This window comes from Delphinus delphis, chromosome 4 (genome assembly GCF_949987515.2).
Source record: "Delphinus delphis chromosome 4, mDelDel1.2, whole genome shotgun sequence".
In the NCBI taxonomy this organism is placed as follows: Eukaryota; Metazoa; Chordata; class Mammalia; order Artiodactyla; family Delphinidae; genus Delphinus; species Delphinus delphis.
In genome coordinates this window covers 58,481,521-58,496,273 of record NC_082686.1, presented here as the reverse complement: position 1 = coordinate 58,496,273, position 14,753 = coordinate 58,481,521, and the positions used below count along the sequence as shown (strand labels likewise).

At 45.4% G+C, this 14,753-nt stretch overlaps 1 protein-coding gene across 1 annotated transcript in view; it reads right to left on the bottom strand.

Annotated features, from left to right (window-relative positions):
* Positions 1-3,960: 3,960 nt before the first annotated feature.
* The window catches only part of C4H3orf52 (chromosome 4 C3orf52 homolog), a 30,808-nt gene continuing 20,015 nt past the window's right edge, over positions 3,961-14,753 (bottom strand). The window contains exons 4-6 of the mRNA XM_060009884.1: positions 13,347-13,417; positions 10,320-10,501; positions 3,961-5,212 (exon numbers count right to left, since the gene is read on the bottom strand). Of these exons, the coding sequence (XP_059865867.1) occupies positions 5,208-5,212; positions 10,320-10,501; positions 13,347-13,417 (258 nt within the window). The 3' untranslated portion in view covers positions 3,961-5,207. The remainder of the gene's footprint in view (positions 5,213-10,319; positions 10,502-13,346; positions 13,418-14,753) is intronic.

Here is a 14,753-nt window from a genome sequence, read left to right as displayed (position 1 = left end):
AATAAAACGTCACTGGCCCACAGCCCGCTCATTTGTCTATGGCTCATTTGTCTGTGGCTTCTCAACCTCAGGAGAGTTGAAAGGTTGTGATGCACACTGTAGGTCCTGCAAAAGCAAAAATATTTATTGGGGGGCCCTTTTCAGAAAATAAGTTTGCAGACCCCTTCCTTAAATAATCATAACTATAGATAAACTAAACAAAAGTGTGTTTGGGTATTGGTGTAACCTGTAAGAGCTAGTACCAATAAAATGGTATGGAAATATTAAACCAAAAATTAGAGTGAGAGCAAGAATAATTAGCAAATTAGACTATTTCTATATGCACACCTGCGTTCTCAACTTCCTGTTTTATTTAACCCATAGCTATTGTCCTAATTTTTAGTGGTGTTAAAATAGTAAAAAGTTTGTTGAGATAAGCAGTAGATGCATTATGAGTTTAAGTACTGTTTTGTTCCCCAACCGAACCAAAGTTAAATAATTCTGCTATTTAAAGTGTGCTAGGGACCCAGCAGGGATAAATCCAGTGGCTTAAGGTTGGATGTGTCAACACAGCTTTGCTGAGACTTCAGCCAGTTGATGGTCTTGATCTAAGAGCCAATCACATCTTAATATCTTATACTCCACTAACTTCCTATTTTTAGCAAAATCCTTCCACATGGAATCCTAACTTTGACCTTTGGCCAGGATTCACTCAAGTTCAAAAGGAGACATGCATGATAGCAGGGAATACAGTACAAGACGTAACATGGCTTAGGGCAAAGAATGCGGATACTGGAGTCAGATAATCAATGGTTCGAATCCTGATTCCTGTTCTTCCTCCCTCTGAGAACCTGAGCATGTAGATTGGAGGCTCAGTTCCATCACCCATAAGCAGGGGGATTATATTCAATGTACGTACATCATCTGTCACAGATTCTGAACAAATGATATCAAGAGTAAAGGGATACAAAACTCTTTATGATGTCTATAGAAAAACATGTGCTGATGGGCCTGGTGATGCAGGGCCACCTGGCAGTCTTCCAGAGAGGCAGAAACACAAAATTGCTGGGGTTTACACTGGGATTTTTCACTTGGACGTTGGACCCCTGTGGAAGTTGATTGGTTTAAATATTCTTAGTACAACATGATAAGTTGTAGTTGTTTGAGTCTTACCCCATGAAAGAATTACGTGTCCCAAATATGTTTTCTAGGGAACACGTTAAGTATAAATGCTTAAACAAAGAAAATTGTTCTTATAATGAAATGTAGAGGGATTCTGAAAGGGAATTATTTTTGAGCGGGAGAACCCTTTGGGAGTGCTTTGAAATACCTACTAGGGCTGTATATAATGCTGATCTATTTTCCATAGATTTTCAGGATTTCTGATGGAAGCAGGGTGCCCTCTTTACAGAAAATGTACATTCACACACACACACACACACACGAATATCTGTATACAATTTCAAGGGGTTGGGGATGCAACCCCTAAGTTAAAGAATTTCTGTTCTTGATAAGAGACTGAGGATTTAAATTGGTCCCTTAAGTCACATATATAATCAGAAAATTCCCCTCCCTGATGGTGATCGTAAAACTATACACAGCCTAAGTTCACAGAGGCATATTTTATGCAGTATGTGCAGGCTTTGTGGTTTCCGCTTTAAGTTCATACTAGTAGCTATAAATAATCTTAGTCTGTGAATAAATTCTTACACAGAACAGAAGAGAGGTACAAGAAAAAGACAAAGATAGGTCAGGAAATCCTACCGTTGACAACAAATAAATTCAAATGCTCACGTTTTTAAGACAACCTTGGGTGACAGATGCTTCCAATATGCTCAGGAATGGAAAGGCATGGGTAGAACAGGAAAGTCGAGTCCCCAAGATTCCACAGGAGCCTTCAGAGAAAAAGGAGATTCTGTTTACATTTATCTGACTCTGTTCTTTTCCAAGCCAACCTACTGAGTTCAGAAAGCCACTTGATCTGCGTGTGCCTCGGTTCTGTCAACAGTTAAATGGATCTGTGTAAGTCTCTCCCCCTTTCCTAACAGAGGGTTCCTTTGCGAGGCACCGGGTGAAGCGTTGAGTGGTCGTTATCACCCCAGAGAGTCTTGTACAGTCTGATAATCACAGCTCTCAACCCATCCCTTCCCCTCACCACCTGTGCTCCTCATGGATTCCCAGATGGTAGCCCAGCCTGAACTGAGCATGACCCTGGGGTGCCCACCAGTTGGAGGCCATTGATCATGTGTGGTTGCCCACTAGACTGGACTTTGCTCCCCAACACTGTGGAATTCTGGGCTGGTCCTTCCACCTCTCCAGACTCTGGTTTCCTAACTATAAGATGAGAGGGCTGCCTTCTGTTACTAAGAGGATAATGAACTTTAATCATAAAGGAAAGATTGCTGCTAGCAATGCAGTAATAGTGTGAATTAGCTTATTTTAAAACAATGAAACAGTAATGGGAGCAGAGAAGGGAAGACATAGAGATTTCTCCCATTTTTCTCACCACTAATCAGACTCTGAATAGGGCAGAATCCATGTCTAGAGTCCACATCTAAAGGGGAAAGGAGAAAACATGCAGCTCATCCTAAGACACAAACATGTATAAAGGAAAGCAAATCTGTTTATTCAAATCCCACCATTGCTTCAAGGTTCAGCGCCAGTCCTACTTCCTAGGCAAAGCCTTCTCCAATTAAACTATACTTTTCACCCTTTTGCAGCCCTGCAGTTTGTCTTTATTTATTTTTAACACCTATTTTTTCCTGCTGTTTCCTGTTTCATCTGTGCAGAGCCTGACTCCCTAATAAAACCAGTGGCTTTTTTCCTTATCATCCTCTTCTTCATTGGAATATTCTATAGCCTTTTGCAACACAGATCATTAAAAAATCTGCAGAACTAAGTTAAATTGAAAGGGAGAAAAGAATAGGACACGTGGCTAGAATTTTTGTCAGTAATGGGAGGAGGGGCACGTTCCACTGATCTGGCTGTATCCTTTCTGCCTGTACCTCAGTGACTCCCAGAAAAGACCAGTTTTTTTTCCTCAAATCCTTCAGTGAGGGACTTCCCTGATGGTCCAGTGGTTGAGACTCTGCTCTTCCACTGCCGAGGGCCTGGGTTAGATCCCTGGTTGGGGAACTAGGATCCCACAAGCCACGTGGCCAAAAAAACAAAACAAAACAGAACAAAACAAAACAAACAAAAAAAGCCTTTCAGTGATACCACAGATATTCGTTGAAAACTTCTTATGTACCTTCATTATGCTCGTCATGAAGATGTGTGATGGCCAATCAATTCATCCCCTATAGCACAGCAGTATCTAAGTGCCATTTTCCCCCCAAACACCTCAAAATGCTTTAGTCACAAAGTTCAGTTCTTTCCACACTATTTGGGCAGAAGAGTCAAAACTAACGGAAAATCCTCTCTATGACTTTCAAGTGGTCAGAACCCAAGACAAGGTGCCTGCACCTTGGTGGTTTCCAAAAGAGAAGGGAAGATCAGAACCAAACCGGGTCCTGCCTCCAGACAGGAAACAGCCCTTCCTTCCAGCCCCAGGCTCTTCAGACACCTGGTCCTGCCTGAGGGGCCCCGGGGGGGGGGGGGGGGGGGGCGGGGGGGGGAGTGGAGAGGAGAGACGGCTGCCCTGCTCCCCAGGCAACAGGAACAGGGAGAGGAAGACACAGGCCAGCCCAGTTCAATCTTATTCACTCAGAGGGGGAAGCTGCCCTTGGGGAAATGAAAAGGTCACTTCCAATACCATTTACTGTGAGAACATGCCAACCCAAATCCTGGCCCTGGAGAGTCAACCCCTACGCAGCAAAGGTCAACGTGGCAATGCGGAGGCAAAAATAAAGTTCTTCATTATTTTCTTAAAAGTACAAACATGAAGGTTTAGGTTTGATGTATAAAATAAGAGGAAGAAGGGAAATTCACCTGTTTCACTAGTTGGAGGAACTATCCTCAAAATGAAACACCGACTTACGATAAATGTTACCTTTTAGTTAAATAACAAAGCACATTCACATTATGCAGAGTCCTGGGTCATAAAGAGCCCCAGGCAAATCTAGCCTGAGACTCGTACTCCAACACATCCCGGAACGCAGCTGCCCCCAGCCTGACTGTCCACCCAGGGCCAATTTAACTGAGATACTGAGGCTGAGAAACTCTCATTACATGACCACAAAACTCTCCTGGAAATTTCCAGCAAAGCCATTTTCCTAACAAGACACTTTGTTCCCTCGTGACAGGTAATTCTATATCTGTAGAGGACCAATAGAGTCACTCTTGTTCACTCCACCCTCACCCCTCCAAAAGGATCTGACGTTGAACTTGCAGCAGTTTATTTCCGAGCGTGGTTCTTCCTGTTTCACAACCATCTTCAATAAGATACACAATCAGTGCCTGAAGACACTGAATCCTACAGGAAGGCTAGTGACTCTGGACAACAAAAACCAACGTGTACTACCTAGAGCAGATGGTAAGCAGTATTAATGATACTCTGATGAAAGTTGATGAAAATATAAATGGAGAAACTATCCAAAATGAGAGTCGTGTGTTCAAAACTAACATGGACCCGTGTTTCCATAAGAGGTGTTCAGTAGTCGCAGGAACTATACACAGAAGGGAAATAAGAAACACACACCTCATTTCTGTAGCTCTACATAACATTGCATGGAGTGCCAAGGCTAGTTTGCTGAGATATGCGGCTATGGAAGGAGACACAGACGATGCTGCTTACATCTGGTGAGATGCCTGCCTTTTCCTCACAGCCTTGCTTGGAGGTAGATGAGACATCGGGGTGGGACGGAGCATTTCAGGGAGCGACTGGCTCAGCTCTCCCTCACCTCGCCTCTCCCCGTTCTCTCGCCAGGGGTTCAGGCTGGCGGGATCCTGCCTCAAAGGCCACCCTTACCCTGAAGAGAGCGTGTCCACGTGTGGGTGGAGGCAGAGAGTGCTTCAAGAACAGCAGCGACCTGGCCCTGCAGGTCCACCCGCCGCCTGGTCACCCCGCCCCATGTGGACCCAGCTGGGGCAGCCCTGGGTGCTGTTTTGCTGGACGTAGTGCCAGACTCTGTGCAGAATCAGGAGAAAAAGGGCCGTCTCCAGCCCTGGAGTCACTGTGCGTCCTTCTACGTTAATTCACAGGATCTCTTCTGTAAAACGGAATGAATTCTCCTCATCCCAGAGTTCAGTGGAGTGCTGCTTTCAGACACAGATCGACCTCGACCGCTTCATTCTGAAAAGAAAATGCAAAGTCACCATTTTTTAAAAAGCATGGTTATTCTAAACATTGATGTTTTTATTTTATTTCATTGGGTTTGATTATAAACTCTAATGTAAAAGTGGAATATCTGTAAATTCCTAACAGAGGAGGTTTACTCTTCAGGCAACACACACACACACGCATGCACGTGCACACGTGCACACACACGCAGAGGCACACATGCAGAGGCGCACACACGCGCACACACGCACACAGAGGCACGCGTGCGCAAACACACACGCACGCATGCACGCAGAGGCACACAACTCTGAACTCCTTTCAAAAGGCAAATGACATTGTTTGCTTATTTGCTTCGGTATAATTCATGATAAATAACATTTTGACGAGGCCCTTCGGATGCAGAGGACATTTTAACAGTCTTTTTGCATAATCTAACCATAAAAATACCTCTAAATTTTCATTTTTAATACAGCGCAATATTCAATGAGACATTCTGATGAGGGAAATGGCGCACAGCTGGCCTGACTAAAGCAGAGGTACCCAGGCAACGACTCGGGACAGGACACAGGGGACCCACGTGCGCCACAGCAGGGTTCTGGCCGTTGATGTTGGGGATTTCTTTGCCATCAGGAGCTGTCCTGTGCATTGTAAGAGGTTTAGAAAAATCCTTCTGGCCTCTTCCCACTAGATGCTAGTTTCCCACCAACACCCCCAATTGTGACAACTAAAACGTCTCTGGACTTTGCCAAATACCTCGGAGCGGGCAAAACTGTCCTGGCTGAGAAGCAGGGCTCTTTGGCTAAACTCTGTGTTTCCCGGGGAATCTACCAACAACATAAATGTTTTCCCTTGACACCCCAGGCAGTCCTTTCAAGGGCAGAATGCATACACTGGCCTCTCTGCCAGCAGCCAGCCCATCCATTTACCCCAAATCTGTGCAAACGAGATTCACCCTTCTCATTGCCTAGAGCTTTTTCCTCTTCTCTCTCACATTAATCAGTTTTTGCTTTTGTTCCTTACTCAGTCTACTGGTTAACTCCTTCACATGTCAGAAAACATGACAAAATAACTTACCCCACGTCCAAAATAACCCATGCAGCTGTTTTACATTGTAAAACAGATTTCCCGTCCTTGTCTCTGGACCCCTCCCTCCACTCGGTGAAGAAGCTCAAAGGTAGAAGGGAGGTGGGGGCAGTGATCCAATACAAAAATTCCCTTAACCTTGAGGACATTGTGCCAAGTGAAATAAGTCAGACAGAGAAAGACAGATACTGCAGGATCTCACTTATATGTGGAAAAACAAATTCACAGAAAAAGAGATCAGATTGGTGGTTGCCAGGGGTGGGGTGTGGAGGAGGGGGAATTGGATGAAGGTGGTCAAAAGGCACAAACTTCCTATTATTACAACATAAATCAGTCCTAGGGATGTAGTGTACAGCATGGTGACTATCACTAACACTGCTGCACGGTACCTTTGAAAGCTGCTAAGGGAGCAGATCCCCAAAGTTCTCGTAATGAGGGAAAAGAAACTTTTGTAACTATACGAGGTGATGATGATGGCTGTTAACTACACTTATCACAGCAGTCATTTCCTAATACGTGTGTCAAGTCATTATGCTGTACCCCTTAAACTAACACAGTGCTATTGGTTAATTATCTCTCAATAAAGTTGTAAGAAAATATAAATTTAAAAATTCACTTATGGGCTTCCCTGGTGGCGCAGTGGTTGAGAGTCCGCCTGCCGATGCAGGGGACACGGGTTCGTGCCCCGGTCCGGGAAGATCCCACATGCCGCGGAGCGGCTAGGCCCGTGAGCCATGGCTGCTGGGCCCGCACGTCCGGAGCCTGTGCTCCACAACGGGAGAGGTCACAACAGTGAGAGGCCCGCGTACCGCAAAAAAAAAAAAAAAAAATTCACTTATGACTATAATATTAAGGGAAGTTTTTATTTGTAGAAGGCATCAATATGCCTGCAGTTAGGCCAAAGAGTTGTCGTATGTCCAAATTAGAGAATGAGGAATACACACAAAATCCCTTAGGAATCCAAATTACAAGCTAATTTAAGGTTCTGACTCTTTAGCACACACATAGGAACCCCAGAGGAACTGCAGCCCGGCTCCAGGGAATCCTTGGAATTCCTGAAATTGTAAAATTCTGTCTAGGGGGAAGAGTGTGTGCATTTTTTCCTGGGAGAAGGTACATGGCTGTCTCCAAATTCTCTAAGGGGCATATGAGCCAAAGAATTTTAAGAATCTTTGCTCTTTGTAGAACAGAATTGTGGTTGCCAAGGGGGATGGGGGTGGTGGAGGCATAGACAGGAAGTACGGGATTAGCAGATGCAAACTATTACATATAAGATGGATAAACAAAGTCCTACTGTATAACACAGGGAACTGTCTTCAATATCTTGAGATAAACCATAACGGAAAAGAATATGAAAAAGAAGGTATATATATGTATAACTGAATCACTTTGCTGTACAGCAGAAATTAACACAACATTGTAAATCGACTATAATAAAATAATTTTTTTAAAAAGGAGGAAAACGTTAAAAAACAAAACAGAACAGGGCTTCCCTGGTGGCACAGTGGTTGAGAATCTGCCTGCTAATGCAGGGGACATGGGTTCGAGCCCTGGTCTGGGAGGATCCCACATGCCGCAGAGCAACTAGGTCCATGAGCCACAACTACTGAGCCTGCGCGTCTGGAGCCTGTGCTCGGCAACAAGAGAGGCCGCGATAGTGAAGAGGCCCGTGCACCGCAATGAAGAGTGGCCCCCGCTTGCCACAACTAGAGAAAGCCCTCGCACAGAAACGAAGACCCAACACAGCAAAAATAAATAAATTAATTAATAAACTCCTACCCCAACATCTTCTTTAAAAAAAAAAAAAAAAACTTTTCTGTTTGAAGAATCAGAACATCATCTTTGTGGGACGGTGCCTGCCCAGCTCCTGACAGGAGCGGGGGGATACCTCGCCAAGCCCACCGTGCCTACGAACACAGGGAGCTGGCGTCGGCACCCCCGGGCCTCACTGGTCCCTCCCAGAGGCCTCACACCCCTCTCTTCCCTCCCTCTGGACTTGGTTCTGAGCTGCCCCTCCCTCTGCCTCTCTGCCTTCTCTGCATCTCTCTTCTTCCTTCCTCGCTTCCCAAATGGTCACTGTCTACCCTTCTATCTGAGAAGGGACTGATACTCATACTCCTGAAAATATCAAACACTGCTCATGCTCTGCAAGGTGGGTTGGGGGGGGGGGGTCACAGAAATCCCCATCCCCAGGAAAAATGCCTGAGAGAAAGAGTACCGTCTCCTGAGGAGCAGAAACAGTGTCGCTCAGGCCTGCATCCCTGATGCAGAGTCTGAGATTCAGTTCCAGGTCTTCTGCCAGACCTCATAAGCCACCTGCCCTCATAACGTGGACCTGCCGGCCTCATAATCCTCCTCAACCTTGCCTCACCCTCCTCCCACCGCATGGTCTTCATTTAGAAAGTGCTGGGGACCACAGCTTCAAAGAGGAGGCTCAGGAAGTCAAGGTCAGTCACCACACAGCAGGCAGGGTGGGCCTCCCCTCTCTCTGCCGTGCACAGGAGTGGGCTGAAAGGTCCTTCCTTCCTTCCTTCCTTCTCTCCCTCTCCCTCACCCCCTTCTTTCTTTCTAAAATTCCTGTACAGGGGGCAGAACCTCTTCACTCCACACAGTATGTTATCTGCCTGGCCCAGAGACACACTTCATTTATTTAGATGCTCAGTGAAGAAACTATTCATTTATGTGACTTTCCCAGTGAGCTATAAGTTGGCCCTCTGAAAGTCATTCCTTTTATTCATTTGGGAAAAAGAGAGCTTTAAGAACTGCTTTATAAAACTCTCTGCCTTCCCAGGCCGAGATCAGTCCACTTCCACTTTCCGTTCCCAAGGATCAAGCGTCATCACAATAAACGCCTCTTCTCACAGCGTGTGGTAACGCGTGCGCTTTATAATCTGTTGCACTCTCCTGACCCTCGGCTGCTGGCCCCGCGCCTGACACTCACCACACCTTCTTCTCGTTCACCTTTTTCATTCTTTCCACTAGTATTTACCACTGCTGATGTGCAGTGTTTCCGATGGGTTGTGGCTGAAAAACCATCCAAGACTGTTGGCATTAAACAAGAGCTAAAACCTCTCCAAGTGAGGAATCAGAAGTGGGAAATGAGAAGAATGGGAAGTAAGGCCAAAGCTCAGTGCAGACACACGTGAGGGAAGGAGGTCTCGAAGGCTGGTGGTCATCTCACCTTTCCACCTTCCTTTCTGGCAGGTTTTGTACAACATTCTCAGATTCTGACAAGTCAGGTATCTTCTATGCTTGTTAAAAAACATATCCATTTCCCCATCCTTTTCTTAGTTTTAAAAGTAGATGAGTAAATGTATTACAATCTTCTATGGAAAGAGACGAACTTGTCTTTTTATGTCCCTCTATTAATATCTTAATGCAGCAGTCCCCAACTTTTTGGCACCAGGGACCGGTTTCACGGAAGACGACTTTTCCACAGACTGGGGGTGGAGGTGGGAGTCGGGGGGGTGTTTCAGGCGGTAATGCGAGCAATGGGGAGCGAGGGGGAGAGCTGGGGGTGGCAGATGAAGCTTCACTCGCTCGCCCGTCACTCACCTCCTACTACGCGGCCTGCCTCCTAACAGGCCACGGACCGGTACCGGTCCACAGCCCGGGGGGTTGGGGACCCCTGTCTTAATGGACGCAGTGGCCTTCAATAGAAAAAGAGATAGATTCCCCATACTGAGGTCATCTTTCAACAATTTAACTATATTGTTTACTTCAAACTCTTCAGCACTTGCTTCTCTGTGAGACCACAGTGTTTCCATGAAAGTTTCTAATGATATTCTGATGTGGGATATGGGGCTTAGAAGGTGGGTGAACCACAGCAAGGAAACACATAGCAACCCTCATGTTTATAGTTTAGTTGTTTCCGTAACATTATTTCCAGTTGCTCTGTCTGCTCACAGAGGGCAGGGACTGGGTGACCTCCACGGAGCGTGGAACATCACCTGCTCAGAACGCAAATCGAGCCATCTGCCCTGTCTGGTTCACTTGTTTATCATCACAGCTCTGCCTTCTGATGTGCTCGACTTACCAGAGAACCAGAGGGACGCTGGGTCAAGCCCCAGAGTCTCACAACCGGACACGTTCTGATCATGGAAATCCTGCTGCAAAACGCCCAGCACCAGCTCTTCACTCATCACATACTTCATAAAGTTGTGGTCTTCTGACGGAAACCCAAAGTGCAGGTGGTAGGTTATTGTGGCGTTTTCACCACTGAAAGGCAAACCAAACAGAGACAGTTAAAAATATCAACAGAGGGCTTCCCTGGTGGCGCAGTGGTCGGGAGTCCGCCTGCCGATGCAGGGGACACGGGTTTGTGCCCCGGTCCGGGAAGATCCCACATGTCGCGGAGCGGCCGGACCCGTGAGCCATGGTCACTGAGCCTGCGCGTCTGGAGCCTGTGCTCCGCAACGGGAGAGGCCACAACAGTGAGAGGCCCGCGTACCGCTAAAAAAAAAAATTAAAAATCAACAGAATCACACTGCAACTCATGAAACTGATTTTAGGAAAAACATCTTTTTAGTTCTGCATTCCCTCCCAGGACAAAAGGGCAAAGAGTGTACTGCCCTAGAAGCCCCCTCATCAATGCATTCACCACACAAAGTTGAGGTGGTCCTAACCTCCTCCTTCCACCTAGAACCCATCCCCTTGGAGTCCGCCAGGAGAGGCCATGCAGGGGAGATACTGACTCGGCTATTGTCAACGAGGCTCCAAGAGCTGCCCAACACCAGGCTTTACCCCTGAGGCAGGCCAGGGAACCCCTTTTTTCCCTGTTCTCACACCACAGCCTCTCCCTGCCCCAACAAGCGTGTGTCAGAGCTACTCAGTTTAACTAGTTCATTACTTAACCTATAAAATGTTCAAGGTAGGGCCCAAAGCTCCCTGCCATCGGCTGGATGCAGACTCCTAATCTCTCACAGATGACCCTGGGTACCAGCAGCAGATCATACCTCCCTGGTTTGTCCCCAAAGTGAGAAACATTTTCTGTCCCATTTCCACTTCCTAAGGTTTTGCAACTCTCAGTAAGGGGACCTAAGGAAAGGGAGTTTTCATCTTCTTAGAACATACTTTCCCATTTCTAAAATAAAAATAACCATGAGGCTATCCTCAGCTAATCAACAGTCTATACAGCTTGTTAAATGCTACCTTAACATTTAGATTTCTCAGCAGTTATCCTTTGGTTCAAGAAGGCCTAGATCTTTTAAAAAGGTCCAGATTAAGAGCCAGCAATAAAATATTTAAGAGTGGCCACATCTGAGACCCTCACCCAAGGGCAAGTTTGGGTTTTTTTTTTTAACATCTTTATTGGGGTATAATTGCTTTACAATGGTGTGTTAGTTTCTGCTTTATAACAAAGTGAATCAGTTATACATATACATATATTTCCATATCTCTTCCCTCTTGCATCTCCCTCCCTCGCACCCTCCCTATCCCACCCCTCTAGGTGGTTACAAAGCACAGAGCTGATCTCCTTGTGCTATGCGGCTGCTTCCCACTAGCTATCTATTTTACATAAGGGCAAGTTTTGCAGACAAGCCAGTCCCAGGAGTGAATCAGAACACTGTCCCTGCCAACGACTGGCAAAGAGCTCCCTCTTGTGGCCAGAGGTCACATACACCAATACTCGGACTGATGCGCAGGCTTTGGAGGCAATGCGTTTGTTTCTCAGTTCGACACTGTTGAAACTCTGTCTGGACTTTAAAAAATGAAACAAAAATGTTTCCCAGCAGAATTTCTTTATCCAAAAATCCTAAAACCCCTGGGTTTTTCTTTCAAATAACTTTTAAAAATAGATTCTCTCACATTACTCTTCAGATTTTGTTTTACTCAGTTTTCTGATGGGTTTTCTCAGTGTTTACCCCAACCCATTATGCAATCCCACCTCCTCTAGACCCGTAATATGGGCTGGATTCTTGGTAAGACCCTTTACGCTCTGAATATCCTTCCTCTCTCACCTGTCTTTGAATTGTAAGTTAGGGCAAGCGCACTAAGAGGAAAGTTGGGTCTGATTATGCACTTCTCCCTTTTCTATTGGCGTTTTAATACCAGTAATTTATGAATAAAATAGGCTAGGTCAAAAGTGTCACCATAAGGTAGCATGCACACTGGCGGTCCATAAAGGAGGAGGAATAGTGCTGTTGACAAGGCAACCTGCCACTGTGTTTTCAGACTCCAAATCCCTTTGGTTTTACCCCACTGTGCTCTGGTGCTTCCCCTCCCAGGTTTGGGAAATTTATGGTTTGAGTGGAGGAACCTCAATGTAAAATTGCCTTTGATGGTCATATTCCAGGGCTATCTTGGGCACAGCAGGTAATAAAGCTTTGCCCTGTAAATCTTGTCCTAACAATATAAAAGGATAATCAAATGACTCTTCTACATACATACACACTTTTACCTAAGTGTCTATAGACATATATAAAAACATAAGAGATTAGGAGGAAAGGAAACAATACATATGCGTGCGTATATGTTACACATATATAATACACAAAGTATATATGGTAAATACATGCACAGAAGAAATCACACAGACCAGTGATTGTTGTTCATTTTGTAGAAGGGACTGGAATTCACTGCGGAATTGATTGGCACAGGAAGTGTCCAGGGGTAGTGGGGCAGGGGAAGGCGGGATGTGTACTTTGCTGGTAGCATGTATCTTTATTTTTTAATATTATACAAGGAGCGTGAACTTGTATATGACTTGTGTTCCTCAAAAGCAAAAGCCAGTACGTAATCCAGCACTATCTGAGATCTATTTCTACTTCTACTCTTAGCTTATTTGAGCATCTGTTGGGAAACGGAAATGGTTTGTCTGGGCTTTTGCTCTATTCCCTGTTACTGGGTTGAGTCATATAATTTATCTGGATTTCATTTTTTTCCTTCGTAAAATAAGGGCATTGAGCTAGTTAGCCTCCAAAGACCCTCCCGGCACTGACACTATGGTTCTATCTTCCGTTGGTCCCCTCCGTGCTTTCGGATTAGGGAAGTCCTTTTTGGTGACTAGCGATGAGTGTCGATTTCCAGAGAGACACCAGCACATAATGCTCCACATTCTTACCTGCAGTCTACGATTTCAACTGAAGTAAAGTAACGGCTCAGAGCTGGTGATGAACTGTACACATCTGTGAGCTAAAACAAACAGGGCCAAATTAACAACCACACACATTACTGCCAGGTCATACTGCATATCTATCACCTGACAAAGCAAAACTACTCCTAAGCAAAGGAGATCCAACTCTAGGGAGGAATTAACTTACCTAGAGGCTCTGGATGAAGAAACAGGAAGGGGTGGGCCCCTCACCAACCAAAATTCAAGTTAGCATTCATTTCAAGGGATCTCATTTGTAAGGATCAAGTGACCAGGCTGGGATTTTCAACATCTCGTATGTTGCGCTGAGACCTGTGGCCTTACTGGTCGGCAGCCTGAGCCCACACAGACCCGAAGCACCATGGGAAGGAGGGAACTCCCGCGGGGCTAGGAAGACTGCAAAACAGGCCGCTCAGGGCCCCGTTTATAACCAAACAAGGGCCTCTTCTCTCTTTTCTCCAGAGCTTCACTCCAAGGAGAAACAGCCACGCTGTTTCTGGATAATGGGACCAAGGGGGGAACAATGGCAAAGATTCGGAGTTCTTATTTTATCCATGAAATGTTGCAACCATAAAAAATAATGACATCTGTGTTCGCAACTACCCAGGTTTCATGCCCTCACATTTTACCATATTTAGTTGAGCCCTTTACGTGAAGAAACCCAGCACAGCTAAAGCTATTCCTACACACTATTCTGTTTTTCCTCCCTCCCTCCCCACTACTAACCACTGTCCTGAAGCTGGCATGTATCCTTTCCATGCATGTTTTTATAAACCTAACACTCCCCTGTGTAATCATAACTATACATAAATTTAATGCACATTTTTATTCAAATAAAACATACCATATTCTACATAATCTTCTCTGACTTGCTTTTTTTTCCACTCAAAATCACATGTGAGGTTTACCCATAATGGTACATCTAGAGGGAGGTCATTCAGTGTGACTCCTAACTCTGCAGAGATTCCATGAGATGATCGCTCCACTTCATCCCTTCCCCTACTGGTGGCCATGGGCTTTGTTTCCGATTTTCTCCTGCTACAAACTATGCTGAGGTGATCCTGCCTGAACCTCTCTGAGCCTCTCTTCTTACACAGGTAAGAGTTTCCCTGGGCCATATACCAAGAGATGGACTTGGGTCCAAGAGTTAGCACATCTCTACCTTAACTAAGTCTTTCTGAATTGCTCTCCATTTCACTCCCCTCCCAGCAATGTATAAATGCTCTATTTCCCACAGCCTTGCCAGCATTTAATGTTACCAGATTTTTCCATTTCTGCCAATCTGATGAGCATAACATCGTGTTTTACATCATTTTCATTGGCAATGTCTCGCTTTCTAGTGAGGTTGAGTATCTTTTTGTGTGTTTATTAACTCTG